General features: G+C 44.3%; 1 protein-coding gene and 1 long non-coding RNA gene across 2 annotated transcripts in view; one reads left to right on the top strand and one right to left on the bottom strand.

Annotated features, from left to right (window-relative positions):
* Positions 1 to 1619: 1619 nt before the first annotated feature.
* Positions 1620 to 21001, top strand: part of LOC149329991 (uncharacterized) — a 33629-nt gene continuing 14247 nt past the window's right edge. Inside the window, exons 1-4 of the mRNA XM_089560711.1 lie at positions 1620 to 1726; positions 10367 to 10516; positions 12856 to 12909; positions 13615 to 13710. Coding sequence (XP_089416837.1) covers positions 10456 to 10516; positions 12856 to 12909; positions 13615 to 13710 — 211 coding nt within the window. The 5' untranslated portion in view covers positions 1620 to 1726; positions 10367 to 10455. The remainder of the gene's footprint in view (positions 1727 to 10366; positions 10517 to 12855; positions 12910 to 13614; positions 13711 to 21001) is intronic.
* On the bottom strand, positions 18079 to 19053 carry LOC149329992 (uncharacterized). The gene is made up of 2 exons (XR_016285475.1): positions 18848 to 19053; positions 18079 to 18228 (listed from the first exon to the last, which is right to left on the bottom strand). It is a non-coding gene; the product is annotated as an uncharacterized LOC149329992 (long non-coding RNA).

Raw genomic sequence — 21001 nt, 5'->3', positions numbered from 1 at the left:
GGGTAGGATGACATGCCAGGTCAATGCATTGGGTACTGTTCGCTGTAGTGACACCTGTGGACTCCAGCCTCCAGTGTTTGTATTCGCACTTATTTCCAGGGTACCCATTTCATCGTGCTGCTGGCCGTTGTTGACAGCAGGTACCTTTTCCGGCTGGTCGACGTGGGTGCACCTGGGAGGCTCAGTGATGGGGGCATCTTTAAGGATTCCCCCATTGGCCAACGTCTGCATGAGGGCAAGCTTAATCTGCCTCGTGCAGCTCAACTGCCAAAGTCAGAGAAGGTGTGCCCTCATGTATTCGTTGGCGATGAGGCCTTCCAGTTGCGCCCAGATTTCATGAGGCCACTGCCAGGGAGCCGCACAGACGCCAGAGAGGTGGTCTTCAACTACCGCCTCAGCCGTGCACGGTATGTATCACTCAAATGAGAACTTAACAGTAAATTTAACTGTGTTTCTGGTCACTCAGTTGGCATAGACTTGCAGGCATGCGATATATTAGAAGTGCTAGAAACAGTGTATTGAGTCACAAAAGGGCTTTGCTTGGTGTGAAAAGAGTGACACACACACATCAGTTTTGCAAGCAAAATTGTGATTGTTTCTTTTACAGAAGATGCGTTGAAAACGAATTTGGCATCCTGACATCTAGATGGCGCAGTTTTGAACGACAAATCAACCTGGAGCCGAAAAACGTCGACAACATAGTGAAGGCGACGTGCGTGCTGCACAACTTCCTTTGCAAGCAGAGCAGCTCAGCTAGCCACTACTGCCCTCCTGGCTACGCTGACTGCACAGACACATTCGGAAATGTTCGGGAGGGCTCCTGGCGAGAGGCAGCGTCTAGCCCTGCAATGTTCCAACTGCAGAGGACGAGGGCACGCAATTGTGCACAGAATGCCACTGTTGTGCGAAGCACATTTTTGGATTTTTTTAGCGCTGAAGGGCAAGTCCACTGGCAGTGGAGCCTGCCTGGTGTGAGCACGCCGTAAGGTTTGGGCAGTGGCTCAACCATGTTCAGATTTCTTTTATGCGCACAGATAGACGACACCATAAGACAAGGTAGACAGGACGCAGCGCACACTTTCAACTGTTTTATTCCGGAAAAAGTACATGACATTTATACTAAAACATAAAAGGATAATCATCAGTGCCACGTGCAAGCCAAAACCCGGGAAAAGCACATAGGAAGGGCACAGGTGACTCACCTCTTATGGTTATCATATATTGTCACAGATGGTGCACTGACACATGAAGTACAGCTTTTCCTTACATGGTAGGCCTCAGCCAATTCTCGCGCAAGCTCGTCATTGCTCCTGCACAAGATGCTGGTGCCTTGGAGCGTTGCATCACACAGTTTGCCTGCTTTCTGTTTTTTGCCGTTATCTTTTCCACACTCACTGATGTGCGCCAGCAGGTGCGAAGCGGTACTGTTCTTCAAAGACAAATTGTGTTCTCTTAAAGGTGCACAATTTCCCCTGAAGTCTTGCCCTTGGAGGCTTTTTTGCGCAGTGGCGTCGGCTGCATCCCGGTTGCGCTGGTGCCTAAGGATGGTGGCGCCATCAAGATGACCAATCCTGGAATTGTTCGGGCTGCGCTCCAGTCAGCCACTTCTCATTATGAAGCCATCAGTGAGGTCCGCCAGTTTGGACGCGCCGGTATTCTCTGCAGGTCCTCAGACCTCGCCTGCGTCAGAGATCTCCTAGCTACCTCGTCTTTCGCATCTCTCCGGGTAAGCTCTTTTATTCCACCACATCTGGCTTGCACGGAGGGCATTGTCCGAGGCGTCGACTCTTCGCTGTCTCCATTTGAGAGCCTTGATCTGCTCTCCGCCGCAGGTGTTGTTGCTGTGCACCGCTGTAACCGAGATGTTGGCAACATGCGGGTGCCCACTGAGTCAATAATTGCCACCTTGGCCGGCACGTCTTGCCCCAGTGAAATAAAGGCCTGGCCTCTAATTTTTCGGGTTGACCAGTTGTCGTCTAGGCCTCTGCAGTGCACCAACTGCTGGCGCTATGGTCATAGCGCCGGCGGTTGTAAATCCACCTTGCGCTGTTGCCACTGTGGAGATCATGCTTCGAGCACTTGCTCTGAGCAGAACGAGAAGTGCTGCCTTTGCGGTGGCGCCCACGCTGCTAATTCTTCCAACTGCCCCTCTCGTGCGCAGGAGATTCAGATCCTGGAGGTTATAGACCGGAAACGATGTTCGCGCCGAGAAGCTATACTGGAAATTAAGGAACGGGCCTACGGGTATGCAGGGGTGACCGCTCGTCAGGGAATGACTCATCGCTGACTCAGGCAATTGTGTCTGCTGTGGAAACGTCCTTGACAAAAATTGCTGCAGAGAAAATTGCTGCAAGCGTTTCGGAATGCCTCACCAACGTCCTCGCTTCCCAGCTCACTAATGCTGTGCAGACCAGTTTGGCTTCTCTATCGAACGTAATTACCCCTGCTCTTGTCCGTTCTTCTCTATCTGCAACATCTCAGCCCCAGGAACAAACTTATGCAACCAACGCTGTTCTTACCTCGGGTACTTCCAGTGACGCTGGAGTTATATCCGATTCCGAGATGATGGAGCCTGATATGCGGGTCCTAAAGCGTAGCGGGTCCGCGATATCTCCTTCATCTACTTCTCCTCGTTCACAATCCAAATCAAAGAAGAAGCAGCTTGGCAATATGCCGAAGGACACCATTTTAGAGCAAGCAGTTGCTGCTGCTCTGCTTTCGAAACCATAGCGTCGTTGCGAGTTTTGCAATGGAACTGTCGCTCTATTCTTACAGCTTCAACAGATTTACACTGTATTTCTTCCCAGCTTCATCCAGATGTCATTATTCTTCAAGAAACGTGGCTTTCAGCCGACAAACATTTTCACTTTAAAAATTATCGTTCATTTCGTCTAGATCGCCACTCACGAGGAGGGGGTTTGCTAACGTTAGTTTCTTCAAAACTTTGCCACAAGGCTAAGGTATCTTTTCAGCTAATGTCCCCGGACTGTGAGATTTTGGCATTAGACTTTGTTCTTCCTGGGTGCTCCCCATTTTCCTTAGTAAATGTTTATTTCCCCTGTGGAGTCCAGGATACTAGACCGCTAGATTCGCTTCTCGCTAGCTGTGGAAACCCACTTCTCATGGCTAGCGATTTCAATTCACACCATGTGTCTTGGGGCTACCACACAAATCTATGTGGGAAGCGCCTTTGGGACTGGGTTTCTGATAACAGCCTTACGTGTTCAAATTCTGGATCAGCCACTTACCTTTGCGCTCAGTCTAAATCTGTTTTAGATCTTAAATTCACCAGTCCTGGAATTGGCATAATGAATTGGTCGACTGTTGATTGCGGCTCCTCAAGTGACCATATACCTGTTCGTTTTGATATCTTATGTCGTGTAACACCTGTGGCTCGTCCGTTGCGGACGCATGTAAATTATGACAAATTTGAGACGATGTTGCGGTCTGCCCTCGCGTCAGTTTCTAACATCGCCGAAGATCACCAGTCAACAAGCATATGCCTGGCTTTAGAGAATTGCCGGAAAAAGTTGGAGTTCCTGGTGCGGCCCTCAAATGGGAATTCCTCTAATCATTGGTGGAACGCGGACTGTACGAGGGATTACAGGCGGAGGAAGGCAGCATGGAAAAAGCTTCTTTATAACCAATGCCCAAATAACTGGAAAGAATATAAATTCATAGCAGCCACCTTTAAACGCACAGTACCTCGTGCGAAAGAGAAATATGACTGAACATTTTGATTTTCTTTCAAAGTCAGGCAACCGACGGGCATTATTTGGCTTTTTACTGTCCAGAAAACAGGTCCTGCCTTCTCGTGATTTACAGTCATTAGTTATGTCACCAAAGGAAGCTATCGAGGTGGTTGAATCAATTGCTGCGGGCTTGCATAAGCAGTTCTCGTCTCTATTTCCTTTACGTCCCATGTTGTTTGCACAAAGGACGCCAGATAATTATTTCACTAAAGTCACTCTTTCGGAGCTTTCTGAAGTTGTTCAAAGATTACCAGCTTCTGTTCCCGGTCCTGATGGTGTTACTTCAAAGATACTCAAGATTCTATTTGAGGCATCTCCGGGCTCTTTGTTACACTGACATTGGTGAAAACAGCACGAAAGAAGAAGCCCGAAGGCGAAACGAGGAAGTGACAGGAAAGAGCGCTCGTTCGCCTTTCCTCGTTTCGCCTTCGGGCTTCTTCTTTCGCGCTGTTTTCACCAATGTCAGAATGGACCAACTAGCCCAGCAAAAAGTTCTGCTTGATTATCTTTGTTACACCTGGTCAACTATTCTATCAAACACGCTTGGATCCCTTCTGAGTGGAAGCTGGCCAAGGTGATCCCTTTACTTAAAAACCAGGGTGGAGGCTATGAATTGGAAAATATTAGGCCTATTTCTCTAACATCAAACGTGGTAAAATTAATAGAAAGGGTGTTACTTATGCGGGTTTCTGCCTTTGTGGACCGCAGAACTATTCTCAGCCCGTGTCAACTCGGCTTCCGGCCGCGATGTTCGATATGGAATGCACATGTAGATCTTGAGAGTCGTATTCTTCTAGCTCGTCATCAATGCCTGTATGCTGCTTTGGTTACGCTCGACGTCTCTAAAGCTTATGACAGTGTAGAGCATTCCATCCTCATACACAGGTTACAGTCCCTCCAGTTTCCAGAATTTTTAGTTGCTTGGATATCTGCGTTTCTCTATAACAGGGAATTCTTCTGCGTCCATAATGGGGAAAAATCCGAGAGGTACAAACAGACGAGAGGTGTTCCGCAAGGAGCTGTCCTTTCGCCTGTGCTGTTCAATATTCTGAGCTCCATTCCTCTCCACCACCATGTTCGCACTTACGTCTATGCGGACGACATAGCATTTTTTGCGGCTGCGCCTGATATACATTCCCTCTATGATCAGTTGCAATCATATTTGAGTTCTCTTGAGCTCTGGTTGAGCAGTTTACACCTCTCATTAAATGTTAACAAGTGTGCTGTCCTTGTTTTTCCTCTACAGGATCCTGTCGTGCTCTCTCTTTCATGGAAATTTCAACCAATACCTCAAGTTCAATCCCTAAAATACCTGGGCGTAATTTATGACTACAAACTCTCCTGGCGGCCTCACATTGACCATATTGCTGTAAAAGGGACTCGTGCCGCAGGCATGTTACGGAGGTTATGTAGTCACAGGTACGGCATGCGCAGGGATACGCTCCTAATGATTTACGTATTGTATGTTAGGCCAATTTTAGAATTTGACTCTGTGTTGTTTTCAGGCTCGGCTTCATACAAACTTCGTCCTCTCATCCTTTTGGAGAGGGAGGTGCTTCGGATGTGCCTTGGCGTCCTCAAATTCGTGGCTTCCAATGTGCTGTACCTTGAGGCCCGCATTCCTCCTCTGTTATCTCGATTTCACTTTCTAACTGTGCAGACTTTCCTCAAAATCTTTGAATCCCAATTTCATCGTTCGCAAAGCATTTTCTGTTGCCAGCTGACCTCCTTTTTTGGTGTCCACTGGCCTCGTTTTCATACCTCACAGGTTGTGTTCGTGCAAAGGTTGCTTGAGCCTTTATACGTGCAGATTTACAACATCCTTCCTGCATTAAGCAGTGTGTCCTCTGTCCACATTGTTTTCAACAAGATTTTTCCTCAAAACGCGAAACTTTTACCACCCCGTATTTTAAATGGTCTATTAGAGGATCATTTAAGGTCCCTACCTACAAAAATTGCAATAGCAGCCGATGCCTCTCAGTGCAACGAAAAGGCAGGGGTGGGAATTTACTGTCCGAGTTTAGACTGGTCCTTTTCGCTGCGCCTTCTGGATTTCACCCCTATTTTCCAAGCTGAGTTTCTGGCAGTAGTTCTTGCTCTGCGCAAGCTTGATCCTTCTATTTCTGCAGTGGCAGTCATTACCGATTCTTTATCTTTGTGTTCGTCCCTTGCATCGCATGTTGACTGTCCCACTTTAAGCACTTTCTTATCGCTTCTTCCTTCGCATTTGAGCCTTGTTCACTTGATATGGGTACCCGGCCACAGCAGCGTGACTGTAAATGAGATCGCGGATAACCTTGCAAAGGCTTCCCTAGGCGGCCCTGTGTTGCCCATCATCCCGGCTACAGCGTATATCACAGCATCTAGGTTCCGGCGACGAGCGTTATTAAGCATGCAAGACGCAACACTTTTAACATCGGTGGAATATCAGCATCTGAAATATTCCTGGAGCAGGAAAATTTGTCCATCTCGGCAGCTAGAAGTATCTCTGACGAGGTTGCGCTGCCGCATCCCCCTCTAAATTTCTATCTGCACAGATCCGGTTTGGCGTTATCTCCCCTCTGTGCATTTTGCTGTGAGCCTGAATCTATCGATCATTTTTGGCTCCATTGTCGTCGTTTCACCTCTTTGAGAAGAAGACTGCTGGAGTTGCCCTTACAGCAACTTGGCCTCAGTTTGAGCAGCCCACACTTGCTATCATTTGGTGCCACCACACTTGGGTTCAGCCGCAGGTCTGTTTGTGACGCTGTTCAAAATTTCTTGCTGGAATCTCATCGACTACCTTGCTAAAGCTTTCAGTATTTTCTTTTTATGCCTCATTATTTTTCGAATTATTCTCTTTTCTCTCTTTCACTCTCTATCCAATCCAAACTCCTTTATATATATATATATATATTTTATGATTATTATTATTATTTGTTTTTTTTTTGTTTCTTTTTTCTTTTTTTTTTCTTCATCCTCTCCGTGCCCTTCTTGTGGTAGACCCCCGGTGTTCCTCGCCCGTGTGCTTTCCTTTTGCCTTTACTACGTACAGGTGAATACCAACCTTTACCACCCGATTCTTGGCCGATCCCCCAGAGTGGGTATGTGCCATTCTGTCGTAGGCAACAACAACAAGAACAACTGCATGCGACCCGATGAACGTCACTTTTGCAGCGTGCATGTGTTATGACATGGTCCTTCTTTGTGCGTGCTTGCCCAAATGTCACCGCGCAATCACGAAATATCCGGGCTTATTAACGCCTTTACCACTATGATGGTTGGTTGGTTTATGGGGTCTAACGTCCCAAAGCGGCTAAGGCTATGAGAGACGCCGTAGTGGAGGGCTCCGGAAATTTCGACCACCTAGGGTTCTTTAACGTGCACTGACATCGCACAGTACACGGGCCTCTAGAATTTCTCCTCCAAAGAAATTCAACCGCCGCGGCCGGGATCGAACCCGCATCTTTCGGGTCAGCAGCCGAGCACCATAACCACTGAGCCACCGCGGCGGCCTTTACCAGTATGATGAAAGCCGCAGAAGTGTATAACCGCAATATCAGACAAATTTTCTCCAGTGAAACCTGCCGGAATTAATCCTTCAACTTTTGCTTCCGAGACAAGTGGGCGCAATAGGCTGCAAAGCTGTAATTGGCGTTAATTTATGAAAATTCATTAGTTGTGTATCTTCAGCCATGACCATCTCACTGACTTGGTCGCCAGTGAGCTTTTCAAGCCTTATTTCTCTTGTAGCAGGCTTTAGCAAAGGCGACACGTTCGTGAAGATCGTGCCGTTTGCTTTTCTTCTCAAATGTCTGCGTTCTTCAGTGTTCATAATCGCATAGCAAATGCAACAATTTGTTATTTTGCAGTCTAGAGCTTTGCGGTGAAAAGGGTGATGATTTATGAATTCTGTGCCGTTATGTGTGAAAACCGTTCGTGGTGCATTATAGTGACTTGTGGAAGCTGGTGAACCATATCCCGATGGCTGTGCCTGTAACCAGCAGTTTACGCCAAAAACTAATACAAACATCTTCACGGCATATCACCAGTATTTTTTTTTGTGAGTATAAAATTCTTTTTCCGCAACCTAGTATAATAACATCACAGGAATGAAAAATGCACGGTACCCTTCAATTGCACTAAATGGTCTCCTTTAAAAAGCAGGACTACATCCCATAGCCATACTGAACTATGCCCGTGTCTATTTTTGTGCGTGTGTGCTGTGTCTTTTTGTGTGTTCTCAGTTTTTCAGCCAATGAAGGAGCACCAGTAGCCAGGGGAAGAAGATTCCAGCGTAACTGCTGCCATTCTATGCCGACCCATAGCTTGATGCCCCTGTCCTGTAGAATATGTATTGCGGGACTTGTCCTTGTACTGTGCACAAAGATATCTCCCCTAGATAAATAGATAACTATTGGCATCCACTTTGTATCAGGCCTGTAGTCAGTGCCACCTTTCCTAAGAAGTTAAAGTGGTTCATTATTTTTTCTACTGGCACTTCCTTTTTTTAAGCTTTGATTAATCTTGGTACGTTTGTTTTTTTCCCCATTGAAGGCTATTATTTTATTCTATGCTGTATTTCTTCGATTTCTGTGATGTGTCATGCAATTTTTTTTTCTGATGTTTCTTGGAGTCTGATGGCACATTAGCCATTGTGTGTTTTTGTAAGAGTTCCTTGTAAGTTACACACTAGCTTCCCCAGGTTCATAAATTGTCCTGCCTTTCTTAGTTGTGATAATACCTCTACCTCTAGCCATAGTTTTATTTATTTCATATCTGCTTTTTTGTCTGTTTTTTGGCGTAATATTTTTGATAGGAATTTTCAGATGAAAAGATTGCATAAAAATAAGGCTGGAGTCAGTTTTGCATTGCAGTTGGATATTAAGCTTGAAATCAGAATTGAAGCGTTCTTTTTCTGCTTGAGCAAATCTTTGGTTGGTTGTGCACGCATTTCTCATGTCCCGAATTGAAAATACTACATTGGATTTGTATTGGCTGGTTGTAACGCGTAAATATTGCCATATTTTTATGTTTAGTCATACCTTCAAAAGGTCAGTAGAGGAAATCTCATCCTGATCTGCGTACTGTGTTGCCACATATCACGACAGGGATCATTAGGCCACAGCCACAAACGTAGTCATGTGGCGTCAGAAGTCAAAATTTTTCTCTGGCAAGACAAAGGGTTGCATTGCAAGCTGGCAGTCTGTCGATGCTGTTCAAAAGAACCTCAGTGTTGGATGCGCTGCATTATCCCCTGACGACCCTGCAGCCGCATATGTGGCCAGAAAGCATGACCAGTTTCTCATCTTATCTCCTGCCTGCTTGGTAATCTGGTCATACTTTTCGGCCGTGCATATGTTTGCATATAGAGGTCCGAATTAAGGCTCATGAACACATGTTCAGGGTCTGACGCTGTTTGGGTTAAGTTTTTGCCAAAGGTGGACAGCTTATCTACGTGTCACAAATGTTGTGCTGATTGCAAATCTTTGTACTAATATGAACTCTCAGCAGCATGGAGGGACTGAAACAAAGCTACTGGCTCATTACTGCACCCATGTAAAACTGGCAATGGGGATGGGACGAAATACCGTCTTCCTTGCTTTCGTGGGATCCCCTTCTTCGGTCACCCGCAGACATTACCAGACTGCCTCGCCCTCAAGCGACCTTAATAGCGGCAGTAAATAATTCCTCTTCTCAGCTGTTATTAAACAAGAGGCATAGATATCTAAGCTTGCACCGTCGTTGCAAAAACACAGATCATAATATGAGCCTGAACCCGGACTATCTCACGGCTTGGATCATAATCTGAATGTGGGTCTGGATCCGACTTGCTCACCACTCAGGTGATCTTCTGAATATGAGCCCGAGTGAGTCTCCTCATGAGTCAGTCCACTGATCTAGGACTGCATTATGCGTATTCAATAAACAAAGCATATGAGCAATGCAGTTGAGGCTTTGGAGACTTCTCCTTAACTACTATGTTCTTTTTCAAATTGCAGTCATGAGGAGCAGTATTACAAAGACACAGAGTACATGCTTGAGGAAGAACCATTGAATGCAGCCTACTGCTACAGACATATGCAGAACCTTACCTTCACTTATGTGCATTTGCAAAGTTAGGTGCATCAGAATCCATATGTCTGCACCAAGAGAACTATTCAGACCAGCTGGGCTAAAAATATCACATGTGACATTGCATTTTAGTTGGTAGAGAACATCAGTTTCAGAAATTTATACTGCATGTTTACAGTACATTTCCATTGCTCTTCTTATTCCCTGTCCATATCCTTTCACATTTTGTGCCTGCAGAACAAAGTACATGACAAAATGTTTAGTCAGACGTGGATTTCGTGCATTTTTGTTTCTTTGTGCATTGCCATCTGCACAGAAGCATACAAGCATGGCTGCTTGTGGCATTTGTGTTTGTTTTATTGTGACAAACAAAAAGAGTGCAGGGGCAGAACAGGGACAAGCAAGGACACACACGAGTGCTACATGGACACATACCAGCGCTTGTGTGTGTCCTTGCTTGTCCCTGCTTTGCCCCTGCGCTATTTTTGTTTGGCATGTTACCAACAAGCCCAAACTGCCACCTTTATTGTGACACTCATTTGTTCTACGTTACTTTGCAGGCCATTGTCGATAAGCCAATGTGTACAAGGTTCCAGAGGAAGAAACCTTCAATACCACACTTGCCAGCCTTCCCCAACTCCATTGCTTGATGCTCATAACATGGAAAATTGTGTGTGCAATGAACTCGGCGAAATGTGTCTATGTTCAAAGTGAGATAGAAGTGTTTTTAATTATTTCGCTTGAATTCTAGGGATTTAAATAACGAAAATGTGTGCTGCTCTCAAAACAAATTTTTTTAGTTAACGCGTTTTGTAAACAGTAAAATTCTTTCAGCGGAAATGACATCAGGCTTGGAATGGAGAGGGAACAAGGGAGTAGCGAGACTAAAAATAGGCACCAAGTTCTTTCTTCTTCTTAGCTCAAGGGTGGTGTAGCAGGACTCACTGGCGTGCAATGGTTGAACAGTTTAAATTAAGCTCTTAGTGGGATTCCCATTTCAGTTGTGGTACTAAAACAACACCTGACCACGTAGAGCAATGAGGTGAAGCCTGCAACGTGTGTACCCTTGTGGTGGGCAATTAGTTGTAGTCATAGAATCACATTATTTGGTCACTCAGAGGCTGAATGGCCTTGGGGCATTCTAGAAGACAGTGGGTCAGATTGGCATGTGTTTTAGGGCAGTTATAACATTCCGGAGATGTTGCATATTTTTGTAAGAAAGTCTGTGCTGGTGTCGGTAGGACATCGCATGTTCCTTCGTCATGTAAATTCGCGGCATGAATATTTGGAAGAAAAAAAGTATCTGGTGCGCACCTTTAATAAAGGAGGCCCATTGATTCCAAAGTATTATGCTCAATCAACAACACAAATTACAGAAAATGATGCCTTTATTTTTGGTAAAAAATGGGATGAATCAGACTTTATCATGTTATTCAGCATTGAAAGCAAGATCACCTCTGAGTTGGCGTTAATTGCAAAAAACTTCAGATGACATTGCATGAAAGCACAAAATTATGCTGGTACTTGTGTAATTGTGTCTCTTATGTTCACGAATTGATTTTTTTTTTTCATTTATGCAGTATTCTTACATTTTGCAATAGAAGAAGAAATAAAGGGTTAAAACTGTGTGCATTGAAATTATTGGGCTTTTGGTCACCTGTGTTTGACACATCAATCTTTATCCTGAATCTTGCACTGTATGATCTTCAATCTGCGAATGCTTGCTTACTTTTGATGCAACTTCACCACCTCGCACTCCTGCTTTGTCTCCTGGTCGGGCCTTTGTGGTGACTGTACCTCTGCAAAACCTGTGCTGTATCTTGTGGTGAATTTTATATTCTACTGTATCTGCCGCTGTTTACCGGTTGATGGGCATCCTTTTGGCTTTGTGAAGAAAACACTATGATTAGTGTACTCTTAGCATTAGTGACTTTCTAAACTAAGTTCATTGCTGTGTTCATTTAGCCCTCATTCTGAGGTATTCCATTTCTTTTTGAGGCCTTTCTACGAGCATGTTACATTTAGTTCTGTGTAGTGTACTGTGACAATGTTTGTTTTAGTCGTCTAACAATAGGCCGCTGCGGTGGCTCAGCGGTTATGGTGCTCGGCTGCTGACCCGAAAGACGCGGGTTCGATCCCAGCCGCGGCGGCTAGAATTTCTTTGGAGGAGAAATTCTAGAGGCCCGTGTACTGTGCGATGTCAGTGCACGTTAAAGAACCTCAGGTGGTCGAAATTTCCGGAGCCCTTCACTACGGCGTCTCTCATAGCCTTAGTCGCTTTGGGACGTTAAACCCCATAAACTAAACTAAACTCATCTAACAGTACTGAATGTATATCTGCACATCTGAAATTCAGTATGTATGGATTTCAGGTCATGCACGTTACTTCATTTCATTGACCTGGAAATTGTTTTATTTTAATGCGGAGCCATTTAAAAAAATTGGCCTATGTTTTTGTTAAGCTGTGTGCTGTAGTGATGCTATACACTGTTTCACAATGCAGCATCAGTTGTGCCATACTGATCTGCAGTGTTCATTTCTTTCCTTGTGCCTGACTGGTTGCTTTGCATCATAAAATGTCCGTAAAACGAGTATAGCGCTGCTATGATTTCTTCTCAAAATAACGCAATAACTGATCACAAGTCATACCGTTACTCGCTGTTTCTTGCCACATTCACTGTCACTGCAATGGTGGCCTAGTCATTGGAGCGTGCATCTCGCATGTAGGATGTGCAGGGTTGGATTCCCTATGCCACTGGGTACCCACCAGTGGTACAATACGCAAGCTTTTTTCCCTAGCTTTTGCTGAACGGAGTGCCTGAAAATGGGTATTAGACCCACCTTCTTGTGTTGACGAAAGTGCCTTGTCTGGAATGTTTCCTTTCAAGCTCACTTGTTTTCAGGCTCACCCTACTCAGTTTACTTAACCTGGAAAACCTGTTTTACAAGAGTGTATTCCATATTCACTGTGTCGTACTCATAACTCGACATGAGCTGTTGCACATGTAATCTTGTATCATAGTGGATGTAATCTGATTCTCACATGCAGGCTTGCGCTCCAGGGACCACAAACATGGTGTACCTTCTGGACAGAACTCACCAGGTTAGAATCTGCCCTTCTTCTCCATATATGCTTTCCTGAAGGTTTTCTTTCAAAGAGCAGGTTGTAGGATACGGAAGCTTTAGTTTACTGAACTGTGGTGAATGATGGCGATATCGGCCTTCGATATTCTGCAAAGTTGTTTTCTATGATATGTGAACTATACTAACCAAACTGTCTCCGCTGTGAGTTCTGTTCATTGTTGCAAGAAATTGTAGAGGGGACCAAGGGCCTGTCTGGCTTTTAGCCTTTAGCCTTTTCCTCCTATTAGACACTGAGGAGAAAATAAAAGAAAGAATGTGGCATTTTGCATTGGGCTAAGCATAGCTGACTGCGACTTGTTTAGCTAATTAAGCCCATCTGTGTGGACTTTGGACAGTGTCCGTCAAGATGTCAGTAATGTAAGCACTAGGGTCAAATGCAGCAACTTTGGATGGATTACAAAGGCTGCCCGTTTTTTTTTTGGCAATGATAACATCTAATGTAGCCTAAATGTTTTTTTTTGCCTGCGTGCAGAAATGACTGTAGAGACATTTTTTTTCAGGCCTGAGTTCTCTTAAGGCTGATCTGTTGAATGAAATTTTTTATATACATCCACAGCTTTTGATGATTGTGTCCTTCCCATTAAACTTTTATTGCTACTTCCAAGTGAACTTTGGATTGTTGGTTCATGCATCTTATTTAAAGTTCTCTGCCTGTGCAACACAGGTTCAGTCGTCACGCAGAGTGACCATGGCGCACCTGCTGTGCAAGATTCAACCAGTGAACGGCACCCTGTGAGCCGCTGCACGGAATCTACTCCTGGTACGGGTAACCGCCGGGGTAAACCCACAGGAAATAAACTGCACAAATGCACCTACTGCAAGAAGGGATTCAAAATAAAATCCGATCTTGTGCGGCATCTGAGAGTCCATACCGGCGATCGCCCATACCATTGTAACGACTGTGGAGATAGCTTTGCACGAAAGTTCACGCTAAAGCAACACCAGCGCATTCACACAGGCGAGCAACCTTACTTTTGTGACGACTGTGGTAGCAGCTTTACACAAAGGACGAACCTAGAGAGACATGAGCGCACTCACACAGGTGACCGCCCATACCATTGTGATGACTGTGGGGACACCTTTGTATTGAAGAATCACCTGGTGGTACACCAGCGCACTCACACTGGCGAACGTCCTTACCGTTGCGACCGCTGTGGTAGCAGCTTTACACAGAGGGGTCACCTGGTGGCACACATCCGTACCCACACGGGTGAAAAGCCGTTTCAGTGCCAGCTGTGCCCCATGGCTTTTCCGGCGCGTTCAAACCTTGAGAGTCACGTTAGATCCCATACGGGCGAAAAGCCCTACCAATGTGACTTGTGCCAAAAGAAATTCAGTGAGAGGAGCAGTTTGAGGAACCACAAGAAGGCTATTCACAAAAAATAGCAGTGGTCATCGGTGCCCCTGGTACAAATGTTTGGCTACTTCCCAATTTGTCTACAAGCATAGATGATTCTAGCTTACTACCCTATGAAAGGTGCCGGTAGCTGACCTGCATAATTAATTACATTTGTAAGCTTTGTTCATTTCGACAAACTTGTCAGGAAATTACAGTTTTTATGCCTTTTGACTACGCACACATACTCGCTCTGAGTCATTCCTGAAGACGGAGGGTGAGCCTGCTACGCTTGTAAACTTGCATGAACGGAAATTAAATCACGGTCACACATGAGTGGCATCACTTCTTGTTGGACCGAGACTTTCAAAAACATTGTACTCAGTGTTATTCTCTGGCGCTAGTTGTCACCCTGCCGTAATAAAGAGATTTGGGGGAGTGAAAGGTTGCACAATAATTCATTTTATTCGTGCAGTCTGAGTGGGATGATTTTTGTGACACTAATTAGAAATTTACTTATTAATATCACTGAACCTATAAATGTTTGTATGACAATAAAGGAAAACTTCTTCTTGTGTAAACCTTTGTGTTTATTCCAGCAGTATTAGTGGCTGGAATAAGTGAGGACAAGTAAGTGTTCAGCCTCAAAATGACGCATCTTGCATTAGTTTGAAGAGTTCTCTGTTGTTTGGAGCGACAACTAACAAATGAGTTCACTAACATCTGCTTTACCATCTGCTTAATATAAATGGCATAATATTTGTGGAGCATTGTTTCCACACCATGTTTAATCTATTTTGTCTGTCAGAATAGCAACTGTCTGTGACCGTTTCACATTCTGCTAGCTTCCATGTTGTGTTGGTGTTATTTGAAAAATCCTTCTTGATTTACATAAGGTGTTCATGATAACACGCTACAAGGGTCGTGGCTGGTAAATATTATGATTAGTGCCGACGATAAACATTGTATTGTAAAGCTCGTAATTTGGGTCCATTGTTTGAAATCAATTAGTGCACATTGGTATCAATCAAAAAATCAGTCAAGCAATAAATGTTAGAAAAACAGTACAAAATCATTTCTTTCGCATTATTTATCATGTGGGCTGGTCACATTTTGACACTGAGACGCTTGGACCTCCTGTGCAGTTCTGTTGCTGTACCTTCCCACTTGTGACGAGAATAAGATGGCCGGCCACCCCTTTCGAACAATCACAGAATGAGAGCCTGCAGTTTTTATTTTCATCCATAATGTGATATACGCTTAATGCCTGCACCCATATTAGTTGTCTCGTCCCTGTCACAGCTTTTCTAGCATGAGCTCCGCTATCTCTTGATAAACTGAGGTATGCAGGAAAGCCCACTTCCCCGACGGAGGGGTGGGGTTGAATCGAGGTGTCACCGGCAGTGCAAGTGATAGTGCAAAAATCCCGCCTATTGCATGCTGCATTATAGACCATGCACCTCTTATGTGCCTATAGCAGAAATAGTGCCGACAATTTTAGGAGAATCTTTGTTCTTTGTTGCTAGGCTAGGGAATAGTGTAGACATGTAAATTATGTTTCTGAGCTTAACTGCTAGCATGTGGCAACATCAACTGGCTTGTCAATTCTGATATCTTTATATATATATATATATATATATTAGCAGTCGTAGTGTTTTCAACACGATATCAGACTTGACAAGCCAGTTGACGTTGCCACAGGTTAGCAGTCTTTAAAATTAAACTGCATCTTCGAGGAACTGCTCAACTTGTATACCTACCGAGCCAAGCCTTCAGTTTCTTCTCTGACTGGTAGTGGGGAGCAGCCCATTCTTATGGCTGCTCGGACCGCCTTTCTGGAAACTGTAATGCGAGTCGCACCGCCCAGTGGGCAATAACGTCTTGTATGTCCGTGGGACGTGCAAGAGAGCGATGACCATTGGGCAGTTTGTCATCAGTTACAGAAAATCCAGGGTAGTGCCGATGTTTTCAATTGCTTTTTAAAGAACGTAGATTGTAATGCTATCTTGTACATACTTCACATTACCACACATTAACACATTTTCAGAAAAAATAAACAGCAAATGAACATATATTACAAGAATATTTAGGAAACAAAAAATATGAGGAATACGAAGCATTTTATGGTAATGTATCAAAATCAGCACACTATATGATGGAAGTGCCGTCGTACAAAACGATTGGGAAAGAATACTACGGCTATCTCGGAGTGAATCCATCTTTTCTGCAGTGTGTTACACTGTGTCTGTGGCTGGAGAAAAAATAGTAAATGATAACATCGAGAACAGCATCATTTCCACTGATTCTCTGAGGATACTCTCCTCACTTCACTATCTGAATGCAGTTACACCACTAATTAGAGGCATATCATACACAACATAACAAAAGTCACAGAGACATGAGAAAATTTTGCTGTGTTCCAAGCAACATCGGAGTCAGTGGCAATGAGGGAGTAGATCATTGTGCTGCACAAGCTTGGCACAAAGAAATCAAGAGTGAACATTCCCAGCATGTGGTACTCTAAGCTCTAGACTCTATAAGCTTTCAACCACCATCATTGAAATCATTAGCCATGTTACATTTGTATGGTCCAAACTGGAGTATGCATGCGCTATTTGGGACCCTGATTGAAATAATCTAATACACTAGAAGCAAGACAATACAACACCACTAGGCTCATCTTCTCTGCTAATTAGTATCATGAAAGTGTCGCCAATCTAAAATGCAATGCTCATCTCACAGATTTAGCTAACCGACGTCACATCGCAAGACTGTCTGTCACCAATTCATTTATCATGTTCCGCACGAGTCTGTTCTCATGTTATCATTCCACCCTACTGCACCTCCAGCCGCACGAACCATGAAAAGACCACCTTTCCTCTGACTGCCCGCTCATCTGTCTTCATTTTTTGTACGCACTGCAAAAGACTGGAAAGACTTGCCCGTCCACGTCACGCCCCATACTGACCTGTTGATCACTATTCAAGTCATGAATTGAAGCAATGTTATGCTCTTTAACCCATTCCCGCATGTAATACCCGTTCAAAGGGCCTTTAAGGTAGTAAACAATAAATGAAAATGTTGAAATTAAATATTGAAGTAAATCTTACGATACACTTAGTAAAACCTATTATGGCAGAATGGAGGTCATGGTCACTCCAGAAATGATCCATTGAAGTCACTTATATGAATATACATGGAAAAATAGGTTTAAAGGTCCTTCAAGTAAGTGCTAAGGCAAAATAAGACCAACTCCATTTTCACTGAAGTATGGCATTTTGATCAAGCAGAAAGAGAGAGAGCAAGGATTAGAACTGCAATGTGGGACTTGGGTTATATGATTACTTGGGCATCATAAAAAAATAAAAGCTGAAATAATTTGCTTATTATTTTCACTGAAGTATGGCATTTTGATCAAGCAGAAAGAGAGAAAGCAAGGATTAGAACTGCAATGCGGGACTTGGGTTATATGATTACTTGGGCATCATAAAAAAATAAAAGCTGAAATAATTTGCTTATTATTAAGTTTTCAGGTTGACAGCCCCAAGCAACCACCGATATCCTTCGGACAGCCGACAGAGGTCTGTTTCGGATGTTCTGTACGTCCGCTGAACATCCGCAAACAGCCGGTAGACGTCCGTCGGCCGTCCGAAAGGTGGCCAAAGGTATACGGTTCGCCCGCCGACGGACGTCCAGTTGAGTACGTCCATTGGCGGATCTTTCTCGAATATTCGCATATATGGTGCATGCGTGCTTTCTACACTCCGCGCGATGCAATAAAACCAAAAACAATTTGATGCATAGCACGCATATTTTATTGTGGTTGATGATACATCAGCAGCAGCAGAGCAATGAGTTATATTCGGAAAATTTCTAAAATGTGACTCTTCAAATGTGGCAAGCTTGGGACACACATCCGTAATCTTCCCACCCACAGGATTTCTGAAATAAAAAAGAACGCGGCAAACATCAGTCATGTGAAACAAATGGCACAATGCAGCAGCCCAAGTAAAAACATTGGAGCCAATTAATAGAAGTGTTTAATGCTGCAAGTATAACAGACAATGCACTTTAACAAACACCTCAATAAGTATCAGGCAATAACAGCTCTCACTTTTCCACACCATAATTGACAATGCATCTGTTCTTTATTTATTCTCATGGGCCTTAGGGCACTAACCTGCGCAGCACTGTACACGACTGTGCACAGAAAGCCGCAAAGCTTCCGTTGAGAACCACTGCGAACTACACGTGCTTCCTATGGGCTGCCTTTCGCGCGTTGTCACTCTTTATATAGGCACAGTGAACCTAGCGATGCCTTAAAAATTAACAAGATGCGAAAATACTCCGTCCGGCATCTTTGAAGAGGAGTGGGAATTAGCCGCGCGAGTTGAGTGCTCCCGCCTCTGTGTGATGTAGGCTCCCGAAAGTGTGAGAACAGCACACACTTGTGGAAGCCATCTCCTCGCGCTTACTGCTCCCACTGTCCTGTGAACGAATGTTATATGAGCATGCTGCATTGTCCTAGAAGCAAGTTCCAAGAAGTGTACTGGATACATACCTTCGTAGGCAATCACATGTGCACTAAGCCTTCTTTAAACCAAGGTCGACGCAGTACGGGATTCCGGTGCTCCAGAAGAGCTTCAGGCGCTTCCTGTATCTTTCGAATTGCTTAAGTTACATACTACTTTCGTCCACAGACCGAACAAAGCCACACATTATAACAACAGAGCTATAAAGCTCTGCGCGACAACACTACGTGACCAATCAACAGCGCTGCGGAGCCGTACTGATGGATTGGATTGGACTGACCGCGAACTGACATCTATGATGATAGTGATAGCAGAATGCACGGGAGTTTTGATTCTTACGAATGGTTTCAATGGGTTTCAATGGCAAGTTTAGCTAGCAAAACGGTGGACATGTCGCACAACTCCACTAATTTGGAGAAGTTTTATAAATATAAAACTAGTCATTGAGTTCTTGCAAAATTCTGCAACACCTGCTTCTCCTCTTAGATAAATTTAGCTCGTTGGCGGCTCTTGCACTGCAGGTAGGAGTGGAATCGCACCAATTTACAAACGTCTTCGCGTCAAACCCTCCAACTGATGCAAATAAAACAGTATACATACACGAAAGACGCGAATTTTCTGTGAAAAAACGTCCATATGGCCTGGGAAAATACTCGGCCTTACATCCTTCGGACGTACACCCCGTCTCGCATGCGGATATACAAAAGTGGACACTGCCCGTATGTCCGGCGGATGTACGAATACGGATATCCGAAATCGGATTGTGTTAGTACGTCCGATGGACGTCCGATTTCGGCAAAGGACGTTCGGATCTAGCTCGTACGTCCGACGGATATCTGTGGTTGCTTGGGGCTGTTGAAGTTTGTTATCAAAGTTGATCAATCAAGAAAACTGTGTAAAAAATGTATTGTATCCCATTAAATGTCAAGCCTGGAGGAATATGTTATCAGATGAACCTGTTCTCACTGCAAAAATAATGCAGACAGCGCAGTGCCAACAGCCCCCTATAGAAGAATTTAAATGGCTACATTACAGTACAAACCAATCATAAGTCAACACAATATGCCAGCAAGGTTTTAAATCGGGTCACTTATTAAGCAGAACAAAAGGCACAAATGCCTGACAAGCAGCGCCCTTGGCTCTTTCCTATATACATGTCACTACACAGTTTTATTCTTTCAAAAGAGGAGTCGTCAGCATGCGACTTGTGCGGGGAAGGGGTTACCATAATCACGTATTTTATGTTCATGCGCAAAGCTGGACAAAGTGAGGAAAAAATATTTTCAGCTGTTTTATTCTGAATGCCTGCCAGTCTTTTCACCCTTGTTTGCTCATTGGAGAAAGTGCGCTTGTGGAAATGTCTCGTTTTTATATATCTAAAAAAAAGTAAGCTTAACAAACTATGAGATTTTATAAGCATCCCAGAGGTTTCTCAAAAGCAAACAAATTTAATCCTTTGGTGGACGCATGGTAGTCGTAGTCGCGTACGCGCCGTAAACATCAACGCGAAGACAAGCACGTACGCGATATATCTTCTTGAGCGATATATATCTGCTTTTGAAATTTGCTTCCTGGAATATTTTTTGTCAAAATCCGGCAGATAAATATGGAAGTCTCTGTATGTTGTGGAAAAGGGAACGTGGAGCCCGCATACCAGGGTAATACTTCCGCTACTCCGCAACGAATGCGCTAAAATCCATTACAACTGCTGGAGTAGAACGTTATACCATATACAATCGCAATTAGCGAAGTGTCCCTCCAAAGGATCTCATTGCATAGCGTCACCTTACCGCATTTTCTGAAAATAAGCACGGACAGGAGCTGTATTTTAAAACTGTACACATGATCAGGTCCTCGTAACAGGCGTTTAGAATAGGCGTGATATGCGCTGTGCGTAGCGGCATCGGGCTGGACAGGTTCTAGTGCTGCGCGTTCAACGCGTCGGCGGAGTGTAGTTTCAATACAGTGGAGAGGAATCGCCGCATATGGTTTCTATTCAGGCAGTTAGCAGTGGCGACGAGCAAACCATCGCACGAGCAAATTAAGCCAGACATAAAATTCGGATACAAAATTCAAGCATTGCGCTGCAGCGGGTGCGATATCGAAACCAACAGTTTTGTTTTCGATCACGCTGGAAGGTCACCGCTGACAGCCAGTTTTCAATCAACTATAGTGCAGTGGAA

Source organism: Amblyomma mixtum, chromosome 9 (assembly GCF_055824585.1).
Source record: "Amblyomma mixtum isolate Tamu chromosome 9, ASM5582458v1, whole genome shotgun sequence".
Classification (NCBI taxonomy): domain Eukaryota; kingdom Metazoa; phylum Arthropoda; class Arachnida; order Ixodida; family Ixodidae; genus Amblyomma; species Amblyomma mixtum.
This window is presented reverse-complemented; position numbering and strand designations above follow the sequence as displayed.